The sequence below is a fragment of the Mytilus edulis genome, chromosome 1 (genome assembly GCF_963676685.1).
Source record: "Mytilus edulis chromosome 1, xbMytEdul2.2, whole genome shotgun sequence".
In the NCBI taxonomy this organism is placed as follows: domain Eukaryota; kingdom Metazoa; phylum Mollusca; class Bivalvia; order Mytilida; family Mytilidae; genus Mytilus; species Mytilus edulis.
In genome coordinates this window covers 36,198,064-36,217,286 of record NC_092344.1, presented here as the reverse complement: position 1 = coordinate 36,217,286, position 19,223 = coordinate 36,198,064, and the positions used below count along the sequence as shown (strand labels likewise).

At 32.0% G+C, this 19,223-nt stretch overlaps 1 protein-coding gene across 2 annotated transcripts; it reads left to right on the top strand.

Moving 5' to 3' along the window:
• The first annotated feature begins 4,026 nt into the window (after positions 1 to 4,026).
• Positions 4,027 to 12,122, top strand: LOC139511958 (uncharacterized). Of its 2 annotated transcripts, none has more exons than XM_071299192.1 (4): positions 4,027 to 4,182; positions 5,487 to 6,062; positions 9,198 to 9,307; positions 10,338 to 12,122. In XM_071299192.1, exons 1-4 carry the CDS (start codon positions 4,171 to 4,173, stop codon positions 12,055 to 12,057), a joined length of 2,418 nt encoding a protein of 805 aa, XP_071155293.1. In that variant the 5' UTR covers positions 4,027 to 4,170; the 3' UTR covers positions 12,058 to 12,122. The 2 variants fall into 2 exon arrangements, with proteins under 2 accessions (XP_071155293.1, XP_071155282.1); XM_071299181.1 differs by lacking the exon at positions 4,027 to 4,182 and adding an exon at positions 4,816 to 4,934.
• The last annotated feature ends 7,101 nt before the right edge of the window (positions 12,123 to 19,223 follow it).

The following is a 19,223-nucleotide window of genomic DNA, read 5'->3' as shown; positions in this document are numbered from 1 at the left end:
ATTTATAAGAAAAAAAGATGCATTTCTAGAGGTCAACTGAGTAGCTAGTTTATAACCAGGGTTATGTCAAAAAACGTCTCGTCTTTTAAAAAAATTAGATGAAAAGTACCAAGATCGTATTTATATATGAAATGCGAACGATTACAGAGGGAAATTCAAACTCATAAGTAGAAAATGGCTTAAAAAGGAAAGACAAACACACAAACACACAATAATACACAAATCACAACATAGATAATAATACATGATGGTCTTGCAGTAAAGATTCTAGGTATTGACATTGCTTATCGTCTTAATTATGTGTTATAGTATTCTTTCAATTTGTCTTTGTATATTGTTAACCTTTACTGTTTAGTTCATTTTTAGTATATAATATCTTTTTGACGTGACTCGGTATTTATACATCTCGCCATTGTGGTATTGTGCTATGGTCATTTTTTTGTATTCTCATCTTTCATTGTCCTTATGTGCTTAGTCTATAGATTGTCCTGTTTTTGTTTGTTGATATAATTGTTTATATTTATAGTGATTAAGATTATAAGATAATGTTGACTTCTGTACCTGAATTTTTGACATTTTTACCTATTATGTCTGTTAGTTTTTCTCCCGCGTGGTTGTCAATATAATGGAATTATATTGGACTGTCATACTAAATTGTTTAACTAGCTATAAAACCAGGTTTAATCCACCATTTTTCTTTTCCTTTTCTGAAAAATCAGGAATATGACATTTGTTTTACCTTCATTTGATATTATTTTGCCAATTGATAAGGGATTTTCTATTTTGAAGCTTTCTTGGAGTACGGTATTTTTTTCATTTTTCTTTTTTCCATAACTGAAATACAAAATGCAGGATAATACATAAAGTTTAACATTTTAAAATAAAATCGAAAAACTGGATTATGTGTGCAAGACAGCAACAGAAAAAAGACAACATATAGAAAAAAAACAGATTCTGATTAACAAAAGTAATGTTTACTGAACATTTACAAAGGTACTCACAAAAACAGAAGCTTAAATTGTTAAATACAGATCAACGATTTGATCTAGCAAAAATCATAATTTTAAGATGTTTTAATAGATGGATACCTGATTATAACTAGTAATAATGCTAACCTAACGGTACCCAAATTGCACCTATTTAGCATTAATAGCAGCGGAAATCTTACAAGATTTCTTAGAGACTAAACAATTTGTAATTTTATGACTTGATACTTTGCACGTCTTTCAACATAGGTAAATATATTTAGATTTGCACAAAACGTTCACAGTAATAATCTACAGATGAAGTGTTTACTAAAAAAGTAAAATGTACGAAAACGTCGCATGATCAAAACGTCATCTTTTTAAAATCAGTAAATACAATATGTTATAAGCATCAATTTCTTTAAAAAATGAAGAGTAAGCATGGACTAATATCCAATTGTTCAAAATATTTGAAGAAATTAAACAAAAGCTCTGTTATTCGACTTTTGACGATGCGAATTTAAGCATGGGCGCAATTTAGGTACAGAATCATTGATCGTTTGGAGGTCAGTTCAGACCAATTTTTCTATGATTCAAAATTAAATTGGAGCATAAACAAGCGTGGGTTAAAAAAATGTCAAAATATGTTCAATTTGGGAACCCTCACGTTATAAAAATTATACTTTTAATCGGAATAACAATACTTTAACTGGAGTTATATAAAGTGTAAGAAATCTTAATACAACTCCAGAATATACTACTGTTGCTTTTATTTACAATGAAGCCTACCGTACAACAAAAACAGGTTTTGGTTTTCAATTTTGATAATCTAATTAGTTGTTATAATATTGCAAAATATTATAAAATAAAAATTCTCAACTCCAAGGTAAATTTTCAAAAAGGAAGTCTATAAAAACTTACAAAGTCAAACGGTAGACTTTACCAACAAAGAGAATGAGTGAAAAGAATGAATAGAAAAAGAACATACGTCAGCATGTCAGTCAAAAAAGCACTATTTGACTAACAGCTGAGATATAAGTACAGATAAAATATAAATGGTGACCAGCTAAACATTAACGCAAATATGATCATTTTCTTACTGTAGTATTAATCTTGTCTTTAAAAACAAACCATTAGACTATGTATATCATATACATCATTACATTTTAATTTTCGATTTCCCCATATTTAAGTGCAATTCTTTTTTTTTATCGTACTATCTTATATGACGTCACGAATGTTTGATGTTTGCAAGAAATCGATATTTTGTTTTTAGTGTAGTGCATACGAAACGTGATCAATGTGGTTGAATATATATTTCTTACCGTACGATTAATTTGTTACTAATTTCGAACAGCTTGCTGCTCGCGTTTGATTTCAAACGTGATTTGAAAGGAGAATGATCTTTTTCGAAAAGGGGTCTGGATATCACCATTATTATTCAATTGAATTATTTCACAGGTAAAGAAACTCCCAATTTAGAGAATTTTAGAAATTAAAATATAATTAAGTTTTAAAATGATACAATTGAACTTTAGCCTGTGGTTTGATCATTATCGAGGGCAATAGAGTGGCCTGTGATTGTTGGTTAATACTTGTTTTATTGACAGTCCTACCACATTGATACAATGTTGATAATAATTTACATAATACTTAGATATAGTACGTCCCTTATAAATCAATTCTCATTTTACACAATTATCGTTGGTACATAAGTCTTTGCTACGGATAAAGGGAGGCAAAATGCACGGTTACTACACCTGTTACAATGTATTTAATCTTAATTGTCATATTATTGTTTTTATTGCATATATTTAAGTAAAATATGCTTTCGAATTTAATAATACTGAAACGTGTTGATACGTATTTAAACCATTTAAAAGGTCTTGACATTTGAATTATCATTTTTATTAATTTTTTGAACAGCGGGTTACTTCTGTTGCCTTTATTTGAGGACAGGAACTTAATATAAAAGCAAGACAAGTCGGTCATTAGTATGGTTATCGGTGGTCAAGTACATAAAATGCTGTTTTTTTAGGAATCACATAAGTTAAATTATTCATGTTATGTAAAATTTTGCTTTTGACTTTGGAAGGTTACACTCCCTTTGTATTTTAAGTATATGAAGTAATATGATATTTGTTCCTAAATCGTATATACACGAGTGTATTGTAGATGAACATTATTCATGGTATATATGATGGTTTATATACTGTATCATCAGCCTGTCAACATTGATGTTGCATGTTAGTTGAACCCTGCATGTGGCTAATGCGTTCGACTTCAATTTTGATGGACTTTGATTGGCAGTTTTCTCGTCAAATGTTTGTAATTCTCTCCGGACAATTCGGCTTCCCTAAAAAATGGAAATTTCCCTACAGGAAATTTATTTTTTGGGTAGTTACAGAACGGTAAGTGTTAAACAAAAAATGTATGCACAGACGTTGACTTTATAAAAATACAGATGCATTTCGATTAGATGTTTAAAACAATCTTTACAGCTTATTGCATTGACTGTGTATGTAATGGTAATATATATTTGGCTAGCTTTCTTGCTAGCTGAACCTTGAACTAATTTTTAGGTTTGTAAACTAGCCTCCTTTAAGAGTAGACTAGTCCGACAGTACTGTCTGTAGGACTAGACTTCTTCGAAATGAGGGTAGTATACTTTACCTATTAATGACTTCACGGTTCAGCCAGTAAGCAAGCAAGCTAAATAAAGATATTACCTGTACCTATACACTCTATGCAGTCGGTTGTAACGGTTATAGTATTATACATTAACGAAGACAATAAATTTACTGACCTCAGAATCAGCAGCAAATGTTATTATTCATACAATGATTAAAGTCTCAAAATATGCAATGCACCTCGTGTACCTTGTGTACCTTGTGCAGAAAACCAGTACAGACACTGCATTGTATTTCATGAATAATTCAGAAACTGTCAAGATATATTGTTAAGACTTATGAACGTATTAACTGAATATTGTAAACTATATAAATTTGCACATGTACTGTAAATATTTGTCACGCGACTTTGCATATATAACATTCTTACTATATAAAAAAGATAAATAAATATTAAAGTATGCATTCATTTAGCCTTTTGATACATAAGTTCAGTTCTCAGTGTAATACTTACGCCTGCTAGATATAAATTGAACATTTTTCTTATTTCTTTTTTATACTATGGGAGATGAGCTATGAATATAAAGGTAACACTATTATGTTTTACTCTTTATTTTGATATTTCAAACATGATATGACATACACATGTAAAGATAGGTGATGGGAATATTGTTAGCTTCATTACAATGTCTACTCATCCGTTATTTTTAATAAGACATAAAATAGAATAACTATCCTCAAATATAAAATATAGACACTTACAACAACATTTTGCCGAGCTTATTTTTCACGATTTGCTGTCATCTAAACGACCTCTACTCCACACACACACACAAACAGTTTTTAGTCTACTCCTATGTCATTGATATATAGCAAAGTTATCAATCATAATTATACTCGGACACAGCTCAAACAATAAGGAAACGTTAGCGTTAACGCAAAGTTTCACACCAAACGAGCTGGTTACAACTTCCGTATTGCTTTACTGTTCTAGCAGTCAGGTTAATGTCCTGGGCTATCGCATCATACCTTGACCTGACTACTCGTGCAGAAAAAAAACTATACGGCAACTGTTGTTACCAGCTTTTCTTTTGTTACTTTTTTTTCTGTAACTAATACTTAATATTAACATCTCTTTCCAAGCGACTTTGCATACATAACATCCTAACTAAATAGAAAAAATACAATACATCAGTTCATAAATGGTAAACATGCATTCATTTAGACCTTTCCTACAAAATGTTAAATTAAGAGAATTATACTTACAATTTTAAGATATGAATGTAATTTTCCTCTTATTTCTTTACTTAACACCGGGGAATCAGCTATGAATTTTAAGGTAACAGAATAATAATTTTCTTTTTCTTTTAGTATTTAAAACATTATGTTACATACACATGTATGGATAGTTGATGTATTATTGTTTTCCTTCGTAGCAATGGTGACATATAGAAATCACTACCTGTAAATATAAGTATAGAAACTTGCACAAACAAACTTGCACAACGGTTAAATGTGGGGGATACGTCTTTCTGAAGAATCATCCGTAGACATCCAAATAAATCGACTTGCTTGTAGGTGTTATGATGACGTGTATAATTAATTTCGTTTAAAACCTTGACCTCTGTTGTTTCTTTTATTTACCATGCATTGAACTCTACCACTTCACATACATTTAAACAGAAAATGAATAGATACACACAGCAAGCAAAAACGCTTTTCGTTTCAGACTGATAAATATATGACCATCGTCCTGACACACACAATTTTCAGTATCCTCCTACTTCAATTATATGTAACAAAGAAATCATCAATATTTTACTCGATGTAACGGACACAGCTATAAGAATAGATAAAAGCTAATGTTATGATTTCATTTTTTTTCTCTCAGATATATTTCATTCTGTTCTCACAATTGGTTTGTGTTATATGTGATATTAAGCGAACACCAATCCCAACAAGTCTAAGACGATGTTTACATACAAGAGATCGATACTCGTCTATGACAGATGAACAAATAAGCACGACTTGCTTGTTAGAATTTCTGTGGTTGAATCGTCAAATTTGTGACACTGTATCTAAACAAACATATGATTGGCTTGCGTCACTTGTTGAAAAATCACAGCAGCGATATAACTTGACACCTTTACATGCAAGTGTTAATTCAATAACAAAATCTGAACCACAAACGACAATTATGTCACAACAAGGTACTTCAACACCTACACCACTTAAAAGATATTTAAGACACAGGAATAAAAGACAAATATTAACGACCACATCTCTACCGCATTTATCAACCAAACCAAGATTATTAACCACAACCACTCAGCCACAATTTTCAACAACAACGTCACGGCAACAAACAACAAGATCGCAACTAAGACAGCGTAAAGAATACAGAATGCTTTCTGACCAGGAAAGGGATGATTATCATCAGGCCATTAACGACTTAAAACAAGACACTGTAAGTATCAAATTAAAGATGGATAGTAAATAGAAGTATTCCTTATTCTTTTAATTTGATAATTTCTTTAAGTGCAAAGTCAATTATCAAATTCATATTTTGACTTTTTACCAGCTGGTTTGTTTGCTTTTACTACTCGTATAGGTCTATGGCAATCGTTATATTCTTTGGAAACAATATTACTCTATATTATTTCTAAGCATATTCAAGTGAAGTAGTACAAACATTGCGAAATATCGACAATTTACTTGATATACTGTCATTGTTTTGCTGTATAATCAATAAATGCTTTTTAACCAAGAATGCAAAATAATACTAATACTGTTTTCAACGTTAGACTCTAAAAATTTGAAAATCAGAGAATTTCTTTATTTATATTTCCCCCTGTAGGACAAATTAAAGCTCAAATCAGACTTCTCAATTATCATCAAATTTAAATGTTAAAAAAACCAAAGACTTTTCTTTGTGTATCTCCATGTCTTTTCATTTTTATGTGGATTGTCTTTATTGTAGATTCTAATATGACGTGCTTCTTTCGCTTTGTAAACAACACCGTGATAAAATTCTCGATATATCTATACTTAGCGCAGACTCCAAGATGTACACAAATGGCTGTTTAAATATGCCTCCCACGTTAATCCACATGTATCGTAACCTATGTGTAAACGGTTGTGGATTTCGCTGTGTTAACAATTACAATTGAATAAAACCCTACAGAACATTTATTCTGATTCTGATGCATAACAAAGAGAATTTACACATTAGAGAACGGAAAAATGGACAAAAACAAAACAAATAAAATTCCGCGAAATTCCAGTAATGATTTTTGCGCATTAAAGTCATTTCAAAACATGACGTCATACGAATGAAAACGTCAAAGCTGAAGGTTTTTAGTATTGCGTTTACCTTCTAAACTCGGATACAATTGCATTAAAATAAAGTATTGAGGTAGGTGTTGCTTGTTTTCTGTTCTATTGCAATATTCGCACTTTTACTGATTTCAGCAAGTCAACATGGCGGCTCCTTAGTTACAACATGTCAACAGTGAATTTGACGGTAGCTTACGATAAAAAATGCAAATCTTAAATTGCAAATGTTGGGTTTACTGAGAAGTAAAAAAAAAGATCACATTTTTTTCTAGCGGTTAGTTAAGAAATCATTCATGCAGGTTTATTAGATTTGTTTTACATTTATCGAACAGTGGGTAAAATAGAACAGCCACACACACGGTATACCCATCATCGCTTCAGTTTTTTAATGATCGTATTTGTCCTATTAGAATCGAAATAATTCATGGAAGCCATAGATTTGTTGTAAATTTACACATGGCCTGGGCCGTGATATTCGTTAATTTTATCTCTCGCTAACGCTCAGGATAAAATTCGAATATCACGGCCCAGACCATGTGTAAATTTCCAACACATCTATTTCTTAAATAACGCATCCATTGCATCTATTCTAGGTTAGATACCAAAAATGCTTTTAAAAGAACAGCTCGTAAGGGTCAATAAACAAATACCAAAAAAGGAAAATTTACAAATTCACTAGTTTTGAGACAAACCCCTTAGAAATCATTTCATTATTAAAGCTTTACATAGAAAATAATATAACTAGGTAGAGTCTATTTCTCGTAAATGTATTGCACCACATCAAAAAATGAAAGTAATACTTTATGATGGGTTTGAAATAATTTTGATGGATTTGCCCTCGCTAAACACAAATAATTGAATGCCAAGATTGCATCAAACATTATTTGGGGGCAAAATATGCGTAAGCAAATAGCAAATTTCACATAAAGTCATATAAAAATTCTTCAAATCAAAACTTTAAAACTTTACGAAAGAATAGTCAAAACACAATACTTTCTATTATTGCAAGTATAATTTATCAAGGATCGACTTGAGTCGGCGTTCTCCACATCCTCATAGAGACAAAAGCCAATTTTCTTCTTAAAATACTTATTTCAGGTACATTGGGACCCCAACTGACGTTATAATTCATTCTGATTTCCTGCAATCATATGCAGTTTTGTATCTTTGTCAGTTTTTATATTTATGTTTACCATGTTTATCCACGACAAATACAGCTCAATACCCGAAATTGTAAACATGAAATAAGGAAACAACGAAAAAAAAAAGCCATGTTGACGAAAGATAGACAATGCAAATACGCTAAAAGATATGTAAGGCATCGAAAGTTTAACGCCATAGAAATGTTACGTCTACACAAAAGCCTTATCAGTTGCACTACAGTAAAAACAGTAAAAAGGTTAAATAATATTCGAAGTGAAGGAGTATTGAGGACCATCTTAGGTAAATAACATGGATTAAAACATCTTCAGTATTTTTGAAAGTTGAATGTTTTGTAATGAGTAAATAATGATCATATGAATTGTAATTCATGCAACACAGAAAGGCTAATATTGGGCTGGTGATATCCTCGGAAAGGAAACTTTCATTAGTGGTGGCATCAATCTAGTGGTTGTAAATAAAACGTGTATTTCCTATTAAAAAAAAAGAATAGACAAACGAAAGTTCACAGAATTAAGAAAACTAAAGTTTGAGCAACGCGAACCCAACAAAAACCTACCAATGGTAGATGTAGACGATGTGTCTACTCAACTCATGAGACAGGTCGTGTTACTCCTAACATTGTTATTGCAAGTCCTCTTTTTAATTTGCAGTTTTGAAAAGCTGCTGCTGACAAGGAAAAATTGTGAAGCATCATTTGTGTTATCAAAAAATATGGCTGAAGTAATAGCTCACATAGAAGATAGTATTATTGCAATAACGGCTCACAACCATTTGACAATTACAGAATAACTTTTTAGAGATGTAAATTAATGCTTTCCGTCGTGGTGGTTTCAAGTAGTTCTTTCTCTGCAGTGTTTAACGTATCTTCTATATTTAATCTCTGTGTAACGTTTTTTTTTGCTGGTAAAGATGCATCTAAAAATGATCTTGTGTGACCATTTTTTTTTTATAGAGGGTTTAATTTTCATTTAGAAAAACATTGAAATAGAAATAGTATATATGCCTCACATAATTTTGTCAGCATTTTCATATTTTCTACATCTTCATGTCAATCTGATATCTATTTAACGAATATGAACAGATGATCTTTATGATTTTTCAGAGCATATCACCAAATAAGTATGATGCACTCGCTGAACATCACCAAAAAACATCAGAGACGGCTCATGGTGGAGTAGCTTTTGGCGGTTGGCACAGATATTACCTTCTTCTGTGAGTGTTTTTCTTAATGTACCAAACACAAAAAAACATTCCCTTATAGTTGAATATGTTACAGATTTAGTTTTAAATTTAAACTTTTTTTATTGCGTGAAAAAATATGTATTTTGTAAAACGACTGAAAGATTCTGGCATTTGACAATTCCTGCAAAAATGTCAGGACTTTTATAAATGCCTGCAATCATTGTATATTATAACATGTTCATAAACACTGAGTCATTGAACGTATTGATCAACAAAGCAGTTTTTGTTAAGATAAGGATGTATGGTTGTTCACTGGAAAGAAAAATGCATATATTCTGATCAAGAACATGGTTATGTGATATGAACATACACCGGCATTCTTTGTCATAGACCGACACGCTGAGCCAGATGATTTAACGTGCTAGAAATGTCACCATATCATGAATACAAGTCGACCAATCTTTGCCTTTCTGGCAAATTACACATGCTTACTTTCAAGTCTTTTGTTTGACCTTGCCGAGGATTAAATCAAACGATCTCTCAAACGCGAGTCGATGCTGCTACTTTGACTATCGTTTAAAAATGCCTTTATCTGAAATCTGTTGATATTGATAAAGTTTAAAGGTTGAAGGTATTTTCAAGATTAATAGTATTTGAATGAAAGAAAAGTAATCAGAAAAATATGATGGGATATAACCACTACGGCAAATGTTGGTTTCGAAGTAGTCTTTTGCTTTGTTCAATTAAATACTTTATTATATTACATGTACGATTACTAACATTTGTATATTGAACGCTTAAGCATATCAATAGTTTGATAAGGGACTTCTTGTTTTAAATTTTCCTTGTAGTTTGATGTCATGTTTTGTCATTTTACTTATTTTTTTATACGTATCGCTAGATATCACATCAGTGTTTTGTCATCTTCATAAGCATCAGAACAGATATACTTATCATTTTATTTTTTTTAGATTATATGTTATCATTCGAAAAAAGCTCAAAGAGATCATCATATACCTTTATTCAATTATCAAAATTTCTGTTTTTATAACAAATTTAGGTATGAACTCGCATTGCAAGAAATGAACCCAAATGTCATGTTACCATACTGGGATTCCACATTAGACAGTTCGATGGACACTCCGACAGATACAGTTATTTTTACCGATAAGTTTCTTGGAAATCCAAATGGAAATGTAACATCAGGACCATTTGGACATTGGGAACGAAAAATACAGCGATCCCTCCACAAGGATACATCGTTGTTAATCACAAAAAATGAATTGAGTTTGTTAATCCATAAGAGTAAGGACCAACGAGAATTCATGAGTACTTTAGAAATGCACCACAACGGCCCACATGTATGGATAGGTGGTACTATGGTAGATGTAGACAGTGCTCCTTTTGATCCCGTTTTTTACATGCATCATGCATTTATTGATTGTATATGGGAGCATTACAGAGTTCTTGAGAAACAAAGGGGCCAAAACCCTGAAATCTACCCAAGCTTAAAATCTGATAGTCCAGCGCATCAACCCTCTACTGTAATGATAAATCTACCACCTTTCAATGGTGTTAATTTTACGAATGCTGATGGATATAAAAACTTTTGGACAGAAACTTATTATTCTTGTGCACCTCAACCATCGTGTAGCGTCCATTCACCAGAATGTGGATCAAAGTGGCTTGAATGCGACATATTTACAGAAAGATGTGTTTCTAAAGGCTCAGAAGCTGCTTTACCCCGCGTTACCCCTTCAGATGTGTTCCGAGTAAAGAACGCTAGAGATCAAACATCTCCAATCATTCACAGTTTAATTACAACTCCACCAGCCACACAGTTTGGTCCTATATCAAGTCAGCCAACAAGCAAAAATAAAAAAATCACAGCGGAGGACTTTTTCTCTACACTAAAATCATTGAATAAGCTACCTACCAATGTTCCAATAACTCCAAGTCCTCGAATCAGACGTAGTATGATGAAAGGGAAAACAGGAAAAAACAGTGGCACAGGAATGCCTGGAAGACTTGGTTCTCCCTCTATCCTAGTTACTCAACAGCAACAACATAGAATGCTTTCTATTGACGGATTGAAAGTACCAAAATTTAAGAAACCATGTTGTGGAAATCCAAGACAGAATACTTTTAGAATAGATTGCAAAGAAGGAACAGATTTATGGGTATTTGTTCCAATCAAAGTTGTCAATCTACGACATGGGTACATAGTGTATCCGTCATATCCAGTTAATTCAGAAGGTCGTAGACTGAATAGTTCCGATGTGTTTTCTGTTGGACAACAACTATCATTTGCATCTAATTTGCAATCTGAAGCACGTTCCAAACATAAGCCATGCAGCTATGACAAATCTGGAATGTTTAAAGTTAAAATATCCTCTTACGGCTTGAATTACTATGGTATTTATGAAGATACAGTATTTTTGGACAATAGACGAACAGTTTCAACTGAAATTTCATATATTGGCATAAGAAATCCGGAACAAAGGGAAACAAAGGTCTTCGTCACTGCTGTTGATGAATGTGGAATTGCTTGTCAACCGATGATTTTAGTACGGGGTTATCGAACTCATCATTTGCGATATAGAAAAAATATAGGAGCTATTGAAATAACAACAAAGGGTCATCAGTATCACAGTAATACATATAGAGGTGCTGAGTCCTTGGTTTGGAAAGCAGACAAATTTTCTGTTCCTCAATCAGATGAAAGCCAGATTCCGATTGTATTTGTTTGTGATTATAGAAGTAAAAATCCATGGTCTTGAAAAAAGATAGTTGTGTGGGTATGGAACTTTTTTGCACTTTCCTTTAAAGACCTTTCCAAAAATTATAATTATTTTAGTGAGCACGTTTGGGATGTTCTATGTACAACAATTTTTTGATATTAATGTTCAGAAGTCAGCAGCTCTGTAATGACATGCACATGCTTAGGAAGAGGTCTGTCGTCCTCAATAGCTTGATGTTAGGTGTGAACCTAGGCTACATGTTGAAGGCCTTCATTTGACCTACAACTGTTTAATTGTTACCCATAGGGACTTGGGTGGAGAGTTGTCACATTGACACTCAAACCACATTTCTTATTTCAACTAACCCAATTACATTATATATGTGTCTGTCCCAAGTTTGGAACCTGTAGCTCAGTAGTTGCCGTTAAGTTTCTAATTAAATGGCAAAATTAAACGTAGCTTACCTTAATGCAGTTACAACACAATCCTATTTTACCGTATATGTTTTCAAACAATGAATTTTTTGGTGCATCGATGAATAGATTTATGATTATTTGGTGTTTGACACCACTTTCAGCACTGTTAGCTATTCTATTGCGGCCAGTGTCGATGTATGGACTGCAAGACAGAACAACCTGACAATAAAAGTCAATTACGATTGGAGTTCGATGGCATTGATGTTATTTTTTTATTTTCAAAACAATTATTTTATCTAGAAAAGTACCGCAACAGACGAGTTAGACTATTATCATTAATAAAAGCTGTGAAATCATTATCAGACACAGGTCATGTTTTTTTATAATTTAGTTTATGATTGGAGAATCAGAGTTATTCAAATTCCTAATGAATCGATTAGAATATTTGTACAAATAATTTCAAACTGTTGTAGTCTTTCCCGAATGTATTTCTGGTTGAAATAAGATTAACTAAATGGATAAGTCAATTCAAAAGATCAATTGTTTGCACGGATATCATCTAAATTGACAATGTATACAAACAGCATCAACTAAAACGTGTAAATATCATATTGTGTTTTTGTTTTTGGGAAACAACAATATTACCAAACTCCGAGGAAACTTCAAGACGGAAAGTCCCTAATCAAATGTCAAAATCAAAATCTCACAAACACATCAAACGAAAGGATAACAATTGCAAATTCCTGAATTGATACAGGCATTTTCCTCTGTAGAAAATGACAGATTAAAACTGGTTTTGTAGCTAGCTTAACCTCTTACTTGTTTGTCAGTCGCATACAACTACAATATATTGACAAAGATGTGTAAAAATTCCAAAAAAGACATAATAAGTGTTACAGAACACAAATAAAACAAAAATAAAACATTGAAAATTAAAGATTGATCAACACAAACCCCACAAAAAAACTGATCTCAGGTGCTCCGGAAGGGTGAACAGATCCTGCTCCATAAGTGTAAAAAATTGCATTCATTGAATCCAGAACACGACTATAAACATGGATATATCGACGAAAGAAGGTGCACAAGAGCATCTCCGTTCAAAAGTAAAAATTAGGGAATGAGCAATCGACTCTTTTGTCTTAAATTGTAAAATATAGTTTAGTATGCTTCAAAAGGTTCGCAAATATATAGTGTAAAACAATTATGTATGCATAGTATTTCCATGTAATGACGCATTTAAGTGACATGATATTATTTAGACATCAAAATATAAAGGCTTTCGTTGATTAGTCAGACCGAAAATAATATCGCATAAATTCAATGAATTATTTTCATTAATCATAACAATGGTTGGAGAATCAAATGCTCCTGAACTTTCCTCCAGTTGAACTATGGCGACTCGCTAGCGTGTGTTCATGGATCATGTCAAGGTTACATCTAAGGTTTAGACAGCATAAAAAAAAAGTAAAATAACCAACAACAAAAAATGAACTCCAAAGAAAATGCAAATTATAATGTCCCTCATAGAGATACCATGCTCATGTATCAAAATCAAAAGCTCAAACACATCAAACGAATGAAAAACAACATTCTGAAAACTTGCAAAATCATCAAGGCAATGTTTAATTTTTTTATAATTTACAATCCTAACATTGTTTCTTTTTTAAAACTTGTATACAAATGAAGAGCACCTTTTTGTAAATATCACTGATATGGTAAATGAACAGAAAGTGATAAGCGAGTTGATACCAGTGACATATAGTTATTAGATATGAGTGTCGTCTTCTTTGCATTTCATTTACTATAGCTATAGTCTCAGTTTTCCTGCTATCTATTTATGACATTCTTTTGCAAAAAATTATTTATGATCAGCTAAACCTACACAGATTAATAATTCTAAAAATAAAAATTGTGCAAACTCCAATAAATGGTAAAGAAAGCAAATTCTTCTCCGCTTGTAGCAGCGTTTGTTTTTTTAAACTGTCTGATAACACAATGATAACAATGGCTGTATTAACTTTAATTTCAAAATAACATTGATACACATGCATACATAAATTTCCTGACCTCATTTACAGTCATTTTTACAATATTACGTAATACCCTCAGTATTAATTTTTCCCGTTAAAACCAAATATAAATAAAATATCAAGTAAACTCAAATAATATACCAAGCTCTACAAAAAGACTCGTCAATTGAGCTCGAATGTAAGTTAAAATAGTTGGTTTTTGAAATGGATAATGATGCTTTCCAAGGAGGTCAACTGGATAACCGAACACCGACCTGCTGACTTCTGGGCTTGTGATACCCTCGGGGACGAAACTTCCACCAACAGTAGCATCAACCCAGTGGTGTAAATAGTTATCAAAGGTAAAAAGTTATCAAAGGTAAAAAGTTATCAATATTTGGAAATACAATAAAAAGTAAAGTAACGTTTTAATATAAAAAAGAAAATTTCTAAACATCATTGCGATATATATTTGAATCATAAACAAATACAGCAATTCCTATAAACTACTATCATATATAGATGATGTTCTCTCACTAAAACATTCAAAGTTTGGCGACTATATTGAACGCATCTATCCCATCGAACTAGAGGTACATGATACAACAGATACAGTTGAAAACTTTATGACAAAAGAGATGATTTCAGCTTCCCAATTGTGAACTTTTCATTTCTATGAAGCAACATTCCAACAGCGCCTGGATACGGAGTATATATCTCCCAATTGATACGATATTCCTGGGCTTGTATTTCTTCTCATGATTTCATTGATAGAAACTATTAAACCAAGAGTTCCAAATTGTGAAGTTGTAATCATCCCCTCACTAGTTGATTGACCGTTATGGAATAACCGTTTCACAGATGATATTGGAAATGTTCCTTAAGTCGTAACTACGATTCCCTTCTCTTTTTACGAATGTGACCTACCGAATTAGACTATTTAGCGGATTTGTAATAACATGACCAACACGACGGGTGCCACATATGGAGCAGGAACTACTTACCCTCGGAACACCTGAGATCACCCCTGTTTTTGGTGGGTTTCATGTTGCTTTGTCTTCAGTTTTTTCTATTTTATTTCCGGTGTACAATTATTTGTCTGTTTATCTTTTTCTTTTTAAGCCATGGCTTTGTCAGTTTATTTTCGATCTATAAGTTTGATTTACCTCTGGCTTTTGTCCCTCTTTTACAAAATTATCGTTCATACACAATACTCTAATACGGATAAAGGGAAATAATTGCATGGTTACTACATCTGTTACAATGTATTTAATCTTAATTGTCGTAATATTGTTTATATTGCATATATTTAAGTTACACATATTCATATTTAAGTAATACTTATGAGCGGTGATACGTATTTCAACCATTTAAAAGATCCTAAAATATGGATAACTTCCTTTATCGTTTAAAAAAAGTCAATACGTACGAATTTTTCGTGTCCATAACCCTCATTAGTGGCGCTCAGACAGTTAAAAGGTTAAATCAATACTTAGTTGAAGATCTTTGGAACCTAAAATTCCGATATTTATATCAAATACTGCTAAAAACAAAAACTGCTTATATAAATTTTAATATTTTGTGTTACTATTTTATTTTTCATTATCTCTAGAGGATCAGTAGCTGGTAACAAATATAGTCCTGTAATTTATGTACTTTTTTAAACAACAGAAGTGTAATCAATTTTTTTTAATGTGATAAGAATCCGATCATGCTTTTCACAAAAGGCTTTTATTTGCAAGTAACTTCTAATTTCGAGTAAAGGAGAATATTTGATGTATGTATTTTAACATAATTGTGTTCTCTAAAAATGTACTAGACCTTAATGATATAAGAAGAAGACTAATATTAGGTTGTGGCTTTCTTTTGACAGTTGTTACAGACTACATCATACTTTTCCTTTCTTCTCGTGATAAGGTAAATACTTTTTGTAACACTACTGAACTGAATATTTTAAAAACGGTAACTATAATGATAATCCTGTATTACTAATTCTTTCTTTTGTCATTATCAACAGTTTCTAAGCTTTGCATACATTACAGTCGTACTATACAGAAACGATGCAATATATTAATATAAAATGCTAACATATGCATTCATTTGCCCTTTTAATGCACAAGTTTAATTGAAAATATAATACATACTTACCTCCTTTAGATATAAAATGTGTTATTTCTTAAAATTGCCTCTTATTTCTTCAAGGAATCCGCCATGAATTTAAAGGTAAAAGAATATTCTTTTCTGCTCTCTTTTTATTCTAATTTCTAAAACATTTTGTTTAGGAAGGACCAGAAATAATTTTTGTTTTCTTTCGTAGCAATGTATTATATAAGACACCGTCGACGGAAGTGTAGGTTTATCTGTTGCATGACCGACTCCGAAAGAAGTATGCTCATCAATCAAACAGCAACAAACACAAATGACGAAATATTTTGAGCACCACGATTGTAGTACCAAACCCGCAAGATTTCATCGACTTTGTTTCATATTTAATTTCTCTTCTCCAATGCAGTACTCAATGTGTCGAATTATATATAAGTTCTTACATACATGATGCACGTTTGCTCGTAAAATAGATTATAATTCAGTGATCTTCATTTATTCAAATGATGAACACAACCACCATTTATTTGATTCGTGAAGAAACTGTAGTCTTAATTGCCATTAAAATGCTTAATAGTTACATCACCAGAAAAATAGTGGGATCATCAGTCCCTCTGTAGCTGTTTTGTCCGTTTTGTTTACTTTTTGTTTGATTTGTTTTATGTCATTATCTGTGTGATTGAGTAGTGTTAGGGTACACCAATTTAATTTCTTGTTCTACGGATTTTTGGACTCCAAAAATTGGCTCGAGTGAGCTATTTGAAAATTTTAATAAAAATATAATTAAATTACAAATTTTTGAGGCGAACCTTGAGAAGTAGAAGCGAGCGATTATATTTTTTTTTTGTAAACATAAAATAGTAGGTTTTGACAATATTAAAACTTGATTTGTCACTTGTACTTTGACATTTCTTTAATTTATGAAGTATTTTTCCCTGTTCACCAAGAAATAATTTAAATAATTCAATCTGGTCTATGTATGTGGGACTGACAATGAGACAATTCTCCATCCAAGTCATAATCAGGTTGAGAACAACCCCTTAATGTCATAAATATCCCTTTTACATTTGTTTTAGAGGTGTCAATATAAGTTGTAATATATTTTTTTGTAAAAAAAAACACTTTTTAGTACAAAAGGGCTCATATTTTCACAAAGAACTATGTATATACCTTGTATTAAATGGTCAAAACATGTCCAAGAATTTTGTAATATTCCTGGACTTTAACCATGTTAACACTTTTACTTTCACATCATACTAATATGAGACGTATTCACAATAAGTGGACCCCTCTTTTAGAAAAGTGGTTTAAAATATGATGTATTTCTTCTCTTTTTGAGTAAAAAGTTTTCAAAGGTTTTGTATAGTAGCACTATACAAAACCTTTGAAAACTATTTTCTTTTCTATAACAGTAAAATGGCCCCTTGTCTGCGGTAGATTGTTCCCAACCTGATAATAACAAACACAGGTCAAAGTACGGCCTTTTACACAGGGCTTTAGTCCAGACCAAACAGCAAGCTATAAGGGACCCCAATATTATTAGAGTACACAATTCGACCAGGAAAACCAACTATCTAATTGATATATCCAAACGCCTGAAACGGGAAAATACCAATGAACCACATCAACAAACCATAACTGCTGAACGACAGGCCCCTGAATCAATCAGGATAGGTGCATAAACATGCAGCGGCTATGGATAGTTTTGTTTCGCCAGCATACAATATAATTGCAGTTGAAGGCAAATCCGTCAGAAGTTCTTTGTACTTTATTCTAACAACGAACATTTTTTGATAGGGAATATAAGTAATGGGGAAAAAAACAATGTTTTTTTTTCTGTACAGGTATTTCCGCTGTTATATATATTTGTATCGGAGCACTCCCCATTTAGATAAATTGGTTTCATGCTGAAACAAATATTCTCACAGATATGTACACAGTGTGGGGGTGATTATAGGTTTAACATCGTTATATACAGGTGGTTATACTGTTATTTAGAAACCAAATGTTGATATCTTTTTATAATACAAGTACACACCCGTGATATCGCGGGTCCGTGACTGAATTAAAGTATATAACTATGCCTAAGCCTTATTTTAGTAATTAGTATTGTCATCTGATAAAGTCATGTTGATTATAAGATACAAAGTTTTCTCTGCTTTCAAATCTTTCTGTTTGAACCCGTCGACCTGGAACTTATCAATTATTGGTAATATTAATTATTTGGAAAATAAAAGGTCCTGGCTATTTTTTAATCAACAGCATTGTCCTATATTAGTTATCTTAGAAAGTCTTGCTGATTGCTGAATAAAACTACAATAGGGAACAATTTGACAATGATTGAATTTAGTCGTGTCAGCCCTTTGATTATGACCCGTGTATATAGCAAAATCCTAAATACACCGTTTGGTAGTGCGGAACGTAAAGATAAGGTAATAGCTAACAGGTGAATATACTATTGGTATCGATATCGTATTCGACCCGGAACTTGTTAATTATTGGCAATATTAATTATGTGGAAAACAAAAGGGTCTAGAGTGGTGTAATTTTTAATCTACACCATTGTCCTATATTAGTTATATATAGAGTTGAATTCTTTGATTTGTCGTTTTTACCCGATGACGGCTGACAAATTGGACCTCGTAATTTTAGTATTATAGATTTACAAATAAAACGG